This window comes from Eupeodes corollae, chromosome 3, assembly GCF_945859685.1.
Source record: "Eupeodes corollae chromosome 3, idEupCoro1.1, whole genome shotgun sequence".
Lineage (NCBI taxonomy): Eukaryota > Metazoa > Arthropoda > Insecta > Diptera > Syrphidae > Eupeodes > Eupeodes corollae.
In genome coordinates this window covers 2,963,492-2,977,770 of record NC_079149.1, presented here as the reverse complement: position 1 = coordinate 2,977,770, position 14,279 = coordinate 2,963,492, and the positions used below count along the sequence as shown (strand labels likewise).

General features: G+C 36.6%; 1 protein-coding gene across 1 annotated transcript; it reads right to left on the bottom strand.

Moving 5' to 3' along the window:
- Window positions 1–1,897: 1,897 nt before the first annotated feature.
- On the bottom strand, window positions 1,898–3,947 carry LOC129951561 (glucose dehydrogenase [FAD, quinone]-like). The gene is made up of 2 exons (XM_056063781.1): window positions 3,772–3,947; window positions 1,898–3,709 (listed from the first exon to the last, which is right to left on the bottom strand). The coding sequence occupies exons 1-2, from the start codon at window positions 3,920–3,922 to the stop codon at window positions 1,986–1,988; spliced, it is 1,875 nt and encodes a 624-aa protein (XP_055919756.1). The 5' UTR covers window positions 3,923–3,947; the 3' UTR covers window positions 1,898–1,985.
- Between the last annotated feature and the right edge of the window lie 10,332 nt (window positions 3,948–14,279).

Here is a 14,279-nt window from a genome sequence, read left to right as displayed (position 1 = left end):
GCGTGTGCGCGTGCGTCTTTGCGTATTTGAGTCTTTTAGTCTTTGAGTCTTTAAGTCTTTTCGTCTTTCCGTCTTTCCGTCTTAGCTAGACGAGGACCATCAGACATCAGGCAAATCGACAAACCCAGCCACTCTGACTGATTGCATGACGTGAGGTGACTTCTTTAATTTAGAAATAGACGAGCAGAATGTTACGACGACGACAGAGACGAGCGACGACCGCGACGGGACTGTCTCAATTAAGTTGCCTTCCTGCTTCATTGGGCATTGGAGACATTAGGTACTTGGCAATCCTGACAAAGTGTCAGCAAAGATAGTTTATGATTAATAACTTAGCCTTGGCTGCAATGCCGCTGCTGCTAATGCTGCAAATGCATGTTAAGCCTAAGCACAAAAATAGAAAACATGAACTGTCAAAGAAGTAAGGTGTTTGTGGTGTGGCGTGTACGTGCGTCTGACAAAAACAAAAATATTATCAACGCCTGTTTTTTGTATTCCTGCTTAGAATTGGAATTTATAAGTAATAGGTAAGGATTGTGGAGACAAGGGGTGGCTGTGGCTGTCCAATGTCCAATAGGGCGGTTTTAACACCTAATAAGCAATTCCGCTTGCCCGAGAATGGAAAATCCATAAAGCGTAAGATGGAAGTGCATCTAAATATATACTCCTTTACCACCTATGTGAGTAGACATACATACCTGGTGTGTGATGCGTGTAATGAAGTTGCAGACATAACGACCGTGTTTCCATCGACATTATTGTGCACTCCCATGAAATATTTGTTTTTATTTTTATTATACCAATACATTTTGCAATCAGTCCTCGCGCTCGTCGTCGTCGTCGACCAGGTAAACATTTTCCCCGATAAGGTGCCTTTTTAAGCTCAAACACTAACGCAAGTGTTCCTAAGATGAAAATGAAGTGGAATACTTTGACAAACCGTTCATAATTGGTTTCTATGAAATATTTTTTCCTATAGCTGAATTGCTTCTTTGAAAGTAAATTATTCTTTGATGGTAAATTAGTTCTCGTACAGAACTAAGTGGAAGAATTCGGATGGAAATTTATGTTTATGGTAGTTTGTCCAAGAAGTTGTTTCATGTTCAATTTGTAATAGATGCTGGGACTATTTTGCTATTGAAGTAAATGAGTGGGTATTAAGTTTTATTAAGACGTACGAAGTGACAAATAAGTTAATAAATAAATGCTTTCTTATTTTTTCGGCTACAAATTGTTTCGTTTTTCTTAATAGTGTTTTTTTTTATATGAGGAAGTTAAGCGAAAGAATTAAAATAGGTTTTGTTATGACATGTCCAAGGGTATGAAACTTGGTCAACATTAATGAGCCCAAACAAAGTTAACATAGAACATATAGTAAAAAAAAGATTCACAAAAATGAATACTGATACTATTCAGAAAGAACTTTAACGGGATTTGAAAATGAATAATTATTAAATATATTGACTTTTTCAGCACTTATCCGAGCCACAATATTTAAGAAAATCCATTTTTAGATTGAATTATGAATTTATTTTGAATTGTCTCCTATGATCTTTATTGAAGTTCGAAGCTCAGGTCTTTTGTTTTCTTTAAGAGAGATCTTCGTTTTTGATTTTCGTTAAAGTTCTAAGTTCAGCTCTTTCGTTTTAGTCAGAGCAAAAGATAAGTTGTTTTTAACATTTGGAAGCTACTTAACTTCTGTCCAAACAACAAAACAATGAATTGAATGATCGACTGAGACATTATTAAAGCTACGTTTTGGGAAAGTGAGTAAAGTAGAATTGCTTGTTTTGTTAGATGAAATAATTTTTCTTGAGCACAAGTTACTGGAAACTGTTGGCTTAAAATAAAGCATTTTAATTTCGTTACATTAGGGTAACAAGCAAAAGTCACGGAATTATAAAAAAATAGATTTATTTGTCACAATATTAAACTGAAAATAAGACTCTGCTTGGTCATGTTGTTTTTTTTCCTATTTGAAGAATTTAGCAAATTTTATGCTGCCACTCTTTGATTATCATATCGGCTAATTTTTCACCAATCATCAACGAAATCGGATGTGTGTGTCCCGTTGGAGGTGCTGGCAAAACACTGCTATCAGCCACTCTCAACCTCTTCATTCCATGCACTTTCAACTCGGGGGTTACGACTGCGGTTCGATCATTTGCAGGTCCCATTTTACACGTTCCCACTTGATGATTTTGGCTGTATGTCAATACTTTGATCGAGCATCTCCAGTATTCATCAGTTCCAAAGTCAAATTCCTCACATTCAGGAATCTTTACTGAATACAATGTAGCGTTGATTCTTTTCATGGCAGGTGTTTCGGCAATTCGAAGAGCCTGTTTAATACCTGCTAGCATAATTTCGACATCATATTCCTCACCAAAGTAATTGGGATCAATAATTGGAGGACTTAAGGGATTTTTGTCTCTCAACGTAACACTTCCGGATGATCTGGGACGGTATAACATAGTGGCAATAGTGAAATGTTCTGTTCCCTCTAAAGGCTTGAATCCTTTGTCGTAGGTGTCTTGTTTGAAATTGATGCTTTTCGTGAAAACAAATCCATTGTCAACGGCCATACTTGTCTCTACGAAAATCAGCTCCACATCAGGGCGATCATCATCGGGACAGGAGAATGGCAATTTTATTGATGTTAAGGCTTCTACGCCTGTGAGTGTCGATACTCTTGTAGAAGGATCGCCAGCTTTGAATTTTTGAACATCTTCAGAAGTAATTCGGTCAAAATATAATGTTGAGCCTGTACTGTTTGTGGTGAAAGTCGGGCCAATATGGGACATGTGATCGTACAACACTTTTCCAACGGGAACATTCACCAATTGTTTGATTCCCATTTTGCTGAGCACGTCTTTGGGACCAACACCGGACAACATAAGTAGTTGAGGTGACTTGATGGTTCCTGCAGACAAAATCACTTCCTTGTTGGCCTTGATTACGTAGTTCTTGTCTCTGTGGATGAACTCAACACCATAAGCTAAAAATGAATCATCAATCAGAATCTTTGTGACAGTGGCAAAGGTCAAAACACGAAGATTCTTTCTTTCATTGAGAATAGGTAAAACAAACGCCTTAGCAGCAGATTGTCTGTGTCCATTGAGAGTTGTTCCCTGAACGTAAGCAGTGCCGTGTTGGGGTTCCCCAGTATAGTCAATTTTTGGATATCCCAAATCTACAAATGCTCTTACAAAAGCATCCGCCACATGGGTTCTGTACCTCGCATGTTCAACACTCTGCAAACCTGAGGTATTATGGTTCGGGGTATCCTCATAACACTCCAAGTTTGCTCTCTCTGACCGCAAAAAGTACGGAAGAACATCTTTGTATGACCATCCCACATTGCCGGCTTGTGCCATTTTGTCGAAATCCTTAGGATTTCCACGACTGTAGATCATGTAGTTTATAGCACTTGATCCGCCGAGCATTTTTCCTCGAGTAATGATGCAAATGTTGTCGTTCATTCCAAAACAAGCGTTCTTCTGGGGCGTGGTCGAGAAATTCCAATTGGCTTCTGATACTTGTAAATAACCTGCTAACACTGGCATATCATTGACTATGTTCTCCGTGGGACCTGCTTCCAAAAGCAGCACAGACCAGTTAGGATTTGCGGAGAGTCTGTTGGCCAGGACACAACCTGCTGGACCAGCTCCAACAATGATAAAATCAAACGATTCATTTTCTGAAGGAACTGCAAAGAAATATAGAGTTTATCGTCATTCAAATTAGTCGTGTGGGTTTTGGCTAACTTACCATCAACTGGTTTTGTATTTTCTTCATTGTAAGCCCTGAAGCCTTCAATCAAAATGTCCCGAATAACTTCATTATCAAATTGGCAGGAACCAAAACTTACAAAACTACTTAGCGCAAGTGCCAACGAAAGGTAGAATCCAAATCTTTTCATGATACCTCTGTCTTGGAGTATGAACGCTGAGATATCACTAACCCAATTTTAAGACCTCACATCTTTTTATACATTCAATTTAGATTGGATACCAAAAACTCAACATTAAAAAATTTAAATAATTAAATGTAATAAAAACTTCTTTAAAGTCTACGAAAAGTTCATCTAATCGGCCAAAGAAAAAAGAAGATTTTGCTTAATTGGATGTCTTGATAGGGGAATAAAATGTTTGCTACGAGTCATATAATTACTTGCAATACTTGTTTTTTTCTTAAGCAAACAATCAGATAATTACTCTTTTACTTATCCAATTTTTTATATGATACCAAATTAAAAATGGATAATATAAAGGTTAATTTAATTAGTACAAAATATCTGTAGTAAAAAAGATCTATTCTATATTTTAAAAGGTCGATTGCAAAAAATGTTAGGAACTGATGTAGACCAAATTGAAGAACAACATTTTTCATCTGTGAATGAAAGAAATTTAGTTTTGAGTCTATGTTTTCACCAGTGACAGTGTTACTCAGAAGGTAACATGGAATTTAATAAATTAAGAAGAATTGTGGAATTTTTCTTATCGTTTAAGAAAAAAACAAAAACGGTACGTTCGATGCCACTATGTATGGAAGTCCAGACGCTGAACCCAATTTTCGATGGTTTTCAAAAATAAATCGGCCGATACTGCTGCAATTTTACTTTCGATATTCGTACGAAGTTCATCAATCGTCGTTGGCTTGTTGGCATAGACCATAGACTTGATGTAGTCCCACAGCAAACAGTCTAACGGCCTCAAATCGCACGACCGAGGCGGCCAAGCGACTGGACCATTTCGTGAGATAACACGTTCTCCAAACTTGGTTTGCAATAAATAGATGGTACATTCGCTGTTGTGCTGGTGGCGCCGTCCTCTTAGAATCACATGTCCTCCCATAATCCACACCAAACCGTAATTATTTCGGGATGCAATGATGACTCATGGAGTACGTGTGGATTACTGCCTGACCAATACCGCGTGTTTTGTTTATTGACAAAGTAATTGAACCAAAATGAGCCTAAGCGCTGAAGATGATATTGCGATGAAAATCGGAATCATTTTCAAGTTGTTGCTCAGCTCAATTCACGAATATACTACGCTTCTGGTGGTCAAGCGGCTTCAGTTCTTTTGTAAGTTTAATGTTGTAAGGATGCCAAGACCTTTTCGAAAAATTTACCACAACGACGTCACAGAGATGCCCAACGCTTGAGAACAATTTTCGAGATATACATATGGGAATTTTGCTACTAAAGCCTCAGCGGCAGAAATATTCTCGACACTACGGGCACTTCTTTGTCTCACTAGCACGGGAACATTTTGTACTGTACCTGGGTACTTGGGGGTCAAACTGACTTCTATGTAGATATAGGGAAGGTATATGTTTGTCTGTAATCTGGCAAAGGCACAGCTTAGAACTGCACTGAGTAAATTCTTAACTTGTGAGCAAACGCAAAAAACTACTGTTGACTTCCTTCCAAATTGTTCGAGGCTTACTTACTGATATAAATTATAAAAAAATCTATAGAAATCATTAAATATACAAATCGAATGGCTATTGCCATCGGTATTTCATATATGTAAGATAAAATAAGTTTGGAGTGGTAGTAAATATCATTTTAATTAATGATGTAATTGTAGATAAAGCTCGGTGAATTGAGTCAAACATGAAGCTAATAGATTAAAAATGTATCTAGAAAGGCATTTTTGAATTCTTTCTAGACTATTTGATTGGATGCAATAAAAAGGATTCCACACTATACAACCATATTACAAAATAGACCTCAAGTATGAAAAATACAGGCTCTTAAAAGTGAAGGGTTCCTTAAATTCTTTCGAATTTCTTCTAATAAATAGTAACTTGATCTGGCCACAAGATAGTTTATGTGACTATTAAATTTAAACTTGGTGTATTTTTTACGATGCAGTACATTTCCAAATCGTCAGGAAACATAAGACATTGTGAATGAACAAGAACACCTAGATTATCATTGACAAGTAGAAGAAACAACAAAAGGCCCAGATGACTTCCCTGGGGGACACCGGATGTAACCATAATAGCATCAGAAAGCCTATTGCTAATACGAACGAATTGGGTTCGATCACTTAGATACGACTCAAACCATTTCAATAGATTAGAGTAAAAACCATACCCCTGAAGCTTTCGAAGCACGATATGATGATCAACTCTATCGAATGCTTTGACGAAATCAGTATAGATCACATCGCACTGAAAAGCTTTCTCCATTGTTGTAAGCAAAAAATTAAAAAAAATTATAAGATCTGTGTTGGTACGTCTACTACTTACAAAACCATGTTACATTGAAGGGATCACTTCTTTTAATAAAAGTATAAGTTTCTTATAAATCAGCTTTTCGAAAAGTTTTGGGATAGCTTATATTTTACAAATTGGACGATAGTTTTTGCAGCATTTTTTGAACCTGCTTTGTAAATAAAAAATACAAATGAATTTTTTCAGCTTTCAAGAAATATGCCTGACCGGTTGAATATAATGCAAAGTGGCAAAGCCTGTGCGGTATTTTTAAAAAGTATTGGTGGGAAACCATCAAATCCTGCTTTATTATCTAAAACTAGCATGTTAAACTCTTCTATAACTTCGTTTACCGAGATTTACAAATTTCTTAAAATTGCATTAAACATATGTGTAAAAATATGTGTTTTGCCAACTGAGTTGAAGGGTTTGCCAAAGCTTTTAAATTTGTTATGTTTACATTAAAACTGTATTAAGATAATGGTAAATACAATAAATTACTTACTGATCAAACTTAATACCCTTTTAGTACTCACTTCGGCCACTGCCATCTCAAAATCATTAGCATTTCAAAAAACTAATCACAGCCTCCTAAGTCTCAGAGAGATTAGACGCCTTTATACCGTCAAACAACATGCTAAAAATATTGGTTGATATTTGAGAGCTGAAAGTTTCTATAAGCGAAATTTTAAGTTGACAGAACATCAAAATAAAGAGTGTTTAACAAAATATTAAAATAATCACTCTTCATATTTACCCATAGCCTAGACAATAGTCGTTAAGTGAGCCTAGACGTAGACGATCAACTCCATACCCCATCATCAAACAAACACGTCTATCAAAATTCACATAAGCTATAAGAGCATCCGGACAACTCTACACTGATCATCACTTATTGTGATGATGATAACTAAGAATACAAAAAAATCCCTATTCCTCCACTCTTTGAATATGGTAAATATACTCGTATTAAGCGGTGGCACAGCCTTGAGTCGCAAGTTCAAGTAGGTGTTCCACAATGTTCCCTGGTGCTGATTAATGGGCGGGATTAAATCTCAGAATCACAGAATTTATGTAAATGCCTGTGCTTCAGATATTAAAATCATATTTATGATCGTCTATTTACATTTTCTAAATCATAATACCACAATGAGAATATAGCAAAGACCATATTCGACTTATAGGTTCCTCCAATGCCTCCTCGTTTGTTCTGCTGCTTCGTCTATACTTGGTATGGTATATGATTATTCTATATTATCCGAAAGAGCATGTGTGTTTGTGCCCCAGTAGATGTTTTGTTTAACCATCGGTAATGGATATGGTTTCACGCGTTCAATGAGTGTGGTCCGACTCGAATGCTGACTATAGTCCGAGTTCTAAGTGGTGTTCTATGAGATGAGATGAGGTTTCTATACTCGTTCATTTATGATGACATCAAGTGTACCAGTGCCTGAACCACTCAGTCGGTCCCGAGGTTCCACTCCAAACCAAAAATGGTCAACAATAGAAAAAGAAAATGAAATGATTTCCCATCGCCGCCATCGGGATGTATCAATTCAATAGACCTACGATTTCTTCATTTGGTTTTTTGTTTGCTTATGATTATGACAAGGCGTGTTGGTTTCTCTATTGTGATGCTGATGCTGGTGCGTGTATCGGTTCTGCCCCGTTACGACACCACCACGCAGTGTTTAATCTCTCAAATTAAAGGTGTTGGCCTATGGCTTTGACCGGATTTGAAACAGGCTGTGCGACACTGAATATTAATCGTTTAATTATATATCGGACGCTCCAGAGGCTAATTTAAGCAATTTTCATTTTAGTTCCCCCTACTTAGAGGTGAGGCATTCCAGCCACCCAAGTTGACGACATCACGATCACAGTGAACTTTCTTGTTTTTGTATGCATTATATTCTTTTTGTGTTTAGTTCAGAAGCTTTGTTTGAAAAATAAAAAAGAAAATACTGGACATAGAGGCGATGTTTGGAGTTTTGGATGCGATAAATCAATATTAGGTGAAAATGGTTATCGACAGTTTTCGACGCATATTTAGCACTTAAGGTGCCTGGCAATGGTGATGGCGATGGCGGTGCGTGTGGTGGGTTATTTCCATAAATTGTTAATCTCTGGTCGATTGTTTATTGCTTAATTGAACGTGAACATGGACTATCAAAACACGGTACGGCCCCATCGTTAAAATGCCTTTATTTTGGTAAAATGTTTGTGCCGTTGCGTTCGTCGAGCGATCGGTCAGTCGGTCGCCTTGTTATTCGATAAGCCTGAACTTAAATTAATTCACTTTTTTGTTGTTGTTGTTGAAAATATTTGAATATATTTTCTTATATATATAAAATGGGAAATACATAAAACACAAATGGACTCAAAATTAAGTGGCGATCGATTTAAATAATAAACAAATATTTTTAATTTTTTTCGGAGCCAAATTCAAAGAATGCAGATTAGATAATTTAGCTGACTAAGTTATTCAAAATCAAGTTAGTTCACAAATAAATACAAACATGCATTCTTAAGAAAAAGAAAATTTTAATCTGGTTTTGACATCAACTCTTTTGTTTATCTATAAGAAAAGAAACATTTTGTTTGAATACGAAGAAAGATGAAAGCTAAAACTTTAAAACCGATATGAGTCACTTTTGAAAAATCTACGTATTCTACGAATTTCCGAAAACTCTGCAAACTTCCTTATTTTCTGCACTGACTTTGTGCAGATTTGTATTTTGTATGAAAATTCTTCGATTTTGAGGATTTGAAAATCACGATGAAAATTGGGAACCATTACCCGTTAATCATTCGCTTAAGTAGGGTACATCGACCGCAAAAATATTTTCAGTTAAAATTTAATCCGAAATGCAGATAAGAAAATTGACATGAGAGAAAAAGAAGAGCAGAGAGAAAGAAATACACAAAACAAACAGAGCAAGTTAACAAACAGGATTTTTATAGAGATGTCATTTGCATTAACAACACTCTACAGTCTACACCCCCATTCCCGTCTTCAAAGCAAAAAAAAAGCCAATATGTTGACACCTGTTAAGCAATCAAAACGTAATCTATTTATGTATAAACAAAACACTAATGCAAATAACCCTCATAATTCCACAAGTCCCGCTCGTTCGAGTCATCTGTGCCGAATGCCGATCGCTGCTCTGATCGAAATCGGCATCGGGATCGGGTAAGAGCACAAGCACCACACTCCACCACGTCGCCGTGCGTCGTACGGGAATAGCCATAAGAATACACCGATAGCTGGAGCTGCTCACCTTTCCACACTTTCTTGACTCAAAACCGACTCTAAAGGTAAATATGCTCATCCTGTGCCTGTCCATGGGCTAAGTGCTCGCAGAGTTGTTTTGTGGGCGACTTTCACATAAATCACTTCATTTGATTTGATTGCAAACAAATTTATTGATGTTGCACGCATTTTCTGGAATAACGTGTGCGCTGCGCACAACCAACAACCGAGCTGAACGATCTCACAGAGATTTTTCTTCCTCAGGTTGTCGCCTGGTCATCCATCGTGTCGCATAGCGTCGCGTCGCGTCCGTCATTTCGTCGTCGTTGTTTGGTCGTTATGTCGCGTCGGTTGTTCGATTAGTTGGCTTGCGGTTTGGCTTGTCCAGGAATGGCAATAAGCACACGCAGCAAAATGGCCATTGCTGCGTGTGTGCAGATTATATATTCTTTGAGAAAAGTTGTTGCTTTTAATATGGAACTGGTCACTGGACGTCATACCATCTTTTACCATGCCCTCTGGGTTAACTATAAAAATGTAGGTACTACTCCATACAACGGCTATTTAAATGGGGAATTTGACTTTGGACGACATTTTGTCCGATTTCAGGTGACGGGATCATGATGATAAGGCTTTAAATTAATGATTGGCACAATTTTCGGCAGGATTACCATTATTTTTGATGAAATTAAATATTTTGTTTAGCTTATGGACACAATTTCCATTCCAGCACAAGCACTCGATGAAGAGGAAAAGTTGTATTATGTCGATATTAAAAATAAGTAATTCTTGTCAACTATAAAGCATCAAAGGCTTTAATTTTCTTCAGAAATTAAAAGTAAATTTCTTTTTTAAACAACTTCGAATTCGTATGAAAAAAGGTTGCAGTATTTTTGTGGAAATTTGAGCCACAAAATTCAATGTCGGAAGGATCTTACAAAGTTGTCATATGTTTCCGTGTTTTGACGAAAATCAAGAAACTCTTTTAATGCAGATTAAAGTTTCATATAGCTGGAAAAGCTAAACTAAATGTTTAAAAAAGTGGCATTTAGTAAATGATATCAGAAAATGACTTTGTAAAACTCGATTTCTACCATTTCCCGGTAATTCGTCGAATTTCTTAAGAAATTCCCAATTTTAAAAGAGTTTCTAATTCTAGATTCTCGAATTCTGTATCTCCTGAAATTCAAAGAATTTTCAACCTTATGGTAATAATCTACATTGTATCCATGTTGACTTAAGACCTTTAATATGAAATGAGAGGATACTTGAAAAATCAAATCACCGAATCACGGCACTCTGTTTTGGAATTCCTTATGAATTCGAGCTTAGTTATCCTGGAATAGTCGTCGAACTCATCCCTTCTCTTCACTCCATTTTTGTCTAACTTCTCATCTGTGCAAATAAAATTGTAATCTTGTACAGACTATGTTAACATATGCATATAATGTCCCCTTTCCCTCCAATCCGAATGTAGCAATTTCTTCCAAGAGACCATGACGCGAACACTACACTCTCGCACGCTTTGTGCGTTCCTTTTGCGGATATTCAATGTTCCACACTAACGAACGAGTGTCCGTACATTTTCGTATTTGTCCGTCTCTTCATCATCTTCATCCCGCAGCCGCAATCCGTTGGGGATTTATGTCCCCTAAATGCTGGATTGTGTATATGTATATTATTTTATCTTGGCGGGACCGGACGTGGCGCAGAGCGGTGGGCAGCGTGATGCTCTTATTTGGACGCATCACGGACTAGATACAACCTATATAAATTTAGGACTTGCATCCAGGCTCTTCTATATGTGAGACCTCTTGTGGTCAATTTGTAATCTAGTTTGTTAAGTGATCAGGAATTCATTTGTTTCTGCAGCAATGAATATTTAAGTGCGCCACAAGTTGGTGTGGCTCTGCAATAACCAAGCTATAGCAAGCCACCAAGTCATCTAGCCACCAAGAGAGGATGGTGATATGTTATGTTATGTACATTGTACATTTTACATTTTACACACTTTGCTTATGGTGGGTGCTTTCTCTGATGAACTACTCGCAGTTCGCAGAGCTATATAGCTTCTCGTACTTATATAGATAAGTTTCACAATCGTGTCTTGAAACTTAAAACCTCTTTTCCCGCCATGCCACTGGTGTTGATTGAGAGTTCGGATTTTCACTTTCGCACCGATAAATGCAACGCAGTTACACCGGCCAACACTTATGCTGATGCTGATGCATCATGTCTAAGGAGATTTTTAGAGCGTTGCAAACTACGCTAAGCTGCGCTCCCCTTCCCTCTTCTCCGCTCGTACAAAACGAACAGCAACATTGTTGAATTAACATAAGTTTTTACAACCAGAAATGGATACGCACTCGTTGTGGTAATTGAAACATTACGCTGACTTGTGGTCTCCGTCTCTGATGTCGGATGCAATTCTGACAGTTGTTTCTTTCATGCTAGCAAAAGTAGTTGTATCTATGGAGTGGAGATATTCATGGAGCTGGGTGGTGTGGTGTATTGATTTCCATTGCGAAACAGAAACCGAAATCGAAACGACTACAACTGATTTGATCATTTGCGGGTGTACGCACCGCATCGAACATACATTGAGATGTAATAATTGTAATCGAAGATCTTGGGAATGGAAAGGCTTGTACTAATGGCTTTAAATAAGCCTGGAAAAGATAGAAAACAAAAATGTTTATGAGAATTTCAAAACTACTCGTACGTTTCTGCCTCAATTTTAATATTTTTACGTGCAGTGTGATGCAACTTGCAACATTGTATCTCCTCATAGACGTGGAAAATAATTCTTGCTGCATCAGTGAGTGTCACACCAAACATATTAAATGCTACGATGATTGAATTTTATATCCCATTCACTGGCACTTCATCGGCATCGCACAGCTTCGTCTTGGGGCACGTTCAACCTCACCTTTTATATATACCCGGACTTCACAGTTGCAAGCTTACTGAAATAAAAATAAACTACCATTATTGACGTCGTTGTTAAAGCAGCTATATGTATATTGCCGATAATACCGACCTTCCTGTCTTCCTTATACTGCAGAGAGTATACGATGAATTTAATGAAAATTCCTTAAGTCTAAATTACACGGGAAACATTGCACGTGCACCAATTCGGGGAATTTTCCTTCCCAGTTCCCATTCCCATTCCCAGTCGAAGTTAACATTTGTGTTGAATTTTGGGAGACATTTATTTGGTTTGTTGGATTGTTTGTGTTCTTAATTAACATCCTACAATGTTTCAGACGTAATTCTGCAACTGCTACAGTTTTTCTCTTATTTAACTGTGATGCAAGATTTTTTCTTGGCTGTTGTCCTTATACAATGACTGTGGCTTTTAGGGACAAATTTCTGGAATTCATCATTGGTTTGTCAAACTTAAACGGTTTTTGTGTAGAATTTTAAAATGCTCCATAAAGTGAATGAGTATTTGGTGATATTGACTTTGTGTATTTTTAGCGTCTGAGGAACTTTATCGGTGACAAAATGAGGTTTCTGGTTTATAGAAGATTTATCAGAAACTTATTGTTCCTTTAATAGAGAATCTTAAGTTAGTTTTTGATTTTCTGAAACTTCATTCACAATTTATAGAAACTTAAGTACGGTTGGTAATTGATGAAAGCTCTGAATTAAATGTTTGAAAACTCGGTAAGGCTTTGTCGAAATTGATAAAATGTCAATGTCGTTTTATTTCATGTATATTTCAAGTTTAATGTTATGACCTAATCTCAAAAGATTTCGATATGATTTCAACCATTTTTAAAATATAATCCAAGTATTTTCAGAGAAATAATTCGTCGTTGGTGGTAATTTGTCTGTTACCTTGTAAAAACTCTGAAAAAGATTGCAATTGGGTCGTAGAGAAAAAATACAAATCATTCAAGGTTTGACATCTAGAAAGTTAAGTATATGCTGCAAATTATTTACTCAACGTGTTTTATTGGACACCTTTAGTAACCTTTAGCGCAGAAACACAAGTTAACAAATACATCGTTACATTCACTAATATCTGTTTTTATAATAGGGACTTGACAACTTTTGTTTAACAATTTTAATAATAAATGAAATTGTTATTTTGAATGTTCAGTAAAGTAAACGTTTGAATCATAGTGAAGTGAATGAAAGAAAAATTCGTCCTACCTGAATTCGGAGTCGGTGATCGCAACTCTAAGAGCGTTGTAGGTTCTTGCCTTGGTCAAAGTGTCAAAAATAATGCTTCCGTAGTAAACGATAAACATTAGACAACCCCCGGACGTTCTTAAGAATTCGTCACCGGTCAGATCACATTAAGGCGTATTTTGCGTTTGGGTCTTATTAACAATCATATACAATCAAAATGACTCAAGCATTGAAGCTGATGGACCAAGCGTCATTCGTTTGGGTAGGAAAGATGTCAATTCCTTATTGAAAAACCCGTAATAGCATACCACTCAATTTTTAATTTAATTTGTAAAGGTTCTATGAGCGGCATCTTAAACAAATAATAATATATTATTTTAAATGATACTTATTGGATCTCTTTTAATGAAACAGAGCTGGTACTCCCGGTTTTGGTTTAAAAATTAAGTTAAACCGTTTATTTTTTTTAATTATTGTATAAAAAACAAATAGCAATTAAAGATTAAAATTTGAGCCTAGTGCAGAAAAAGCACGAAATAGAGTACGTTTCAACGAACATACCCAAAATCTGTCAGTTTTGCAAACCATCTTTGTACATTATACGACGAATTTAAATATTTGTACAAGTGACTTCTCACTACTGACTACTGACTACTGA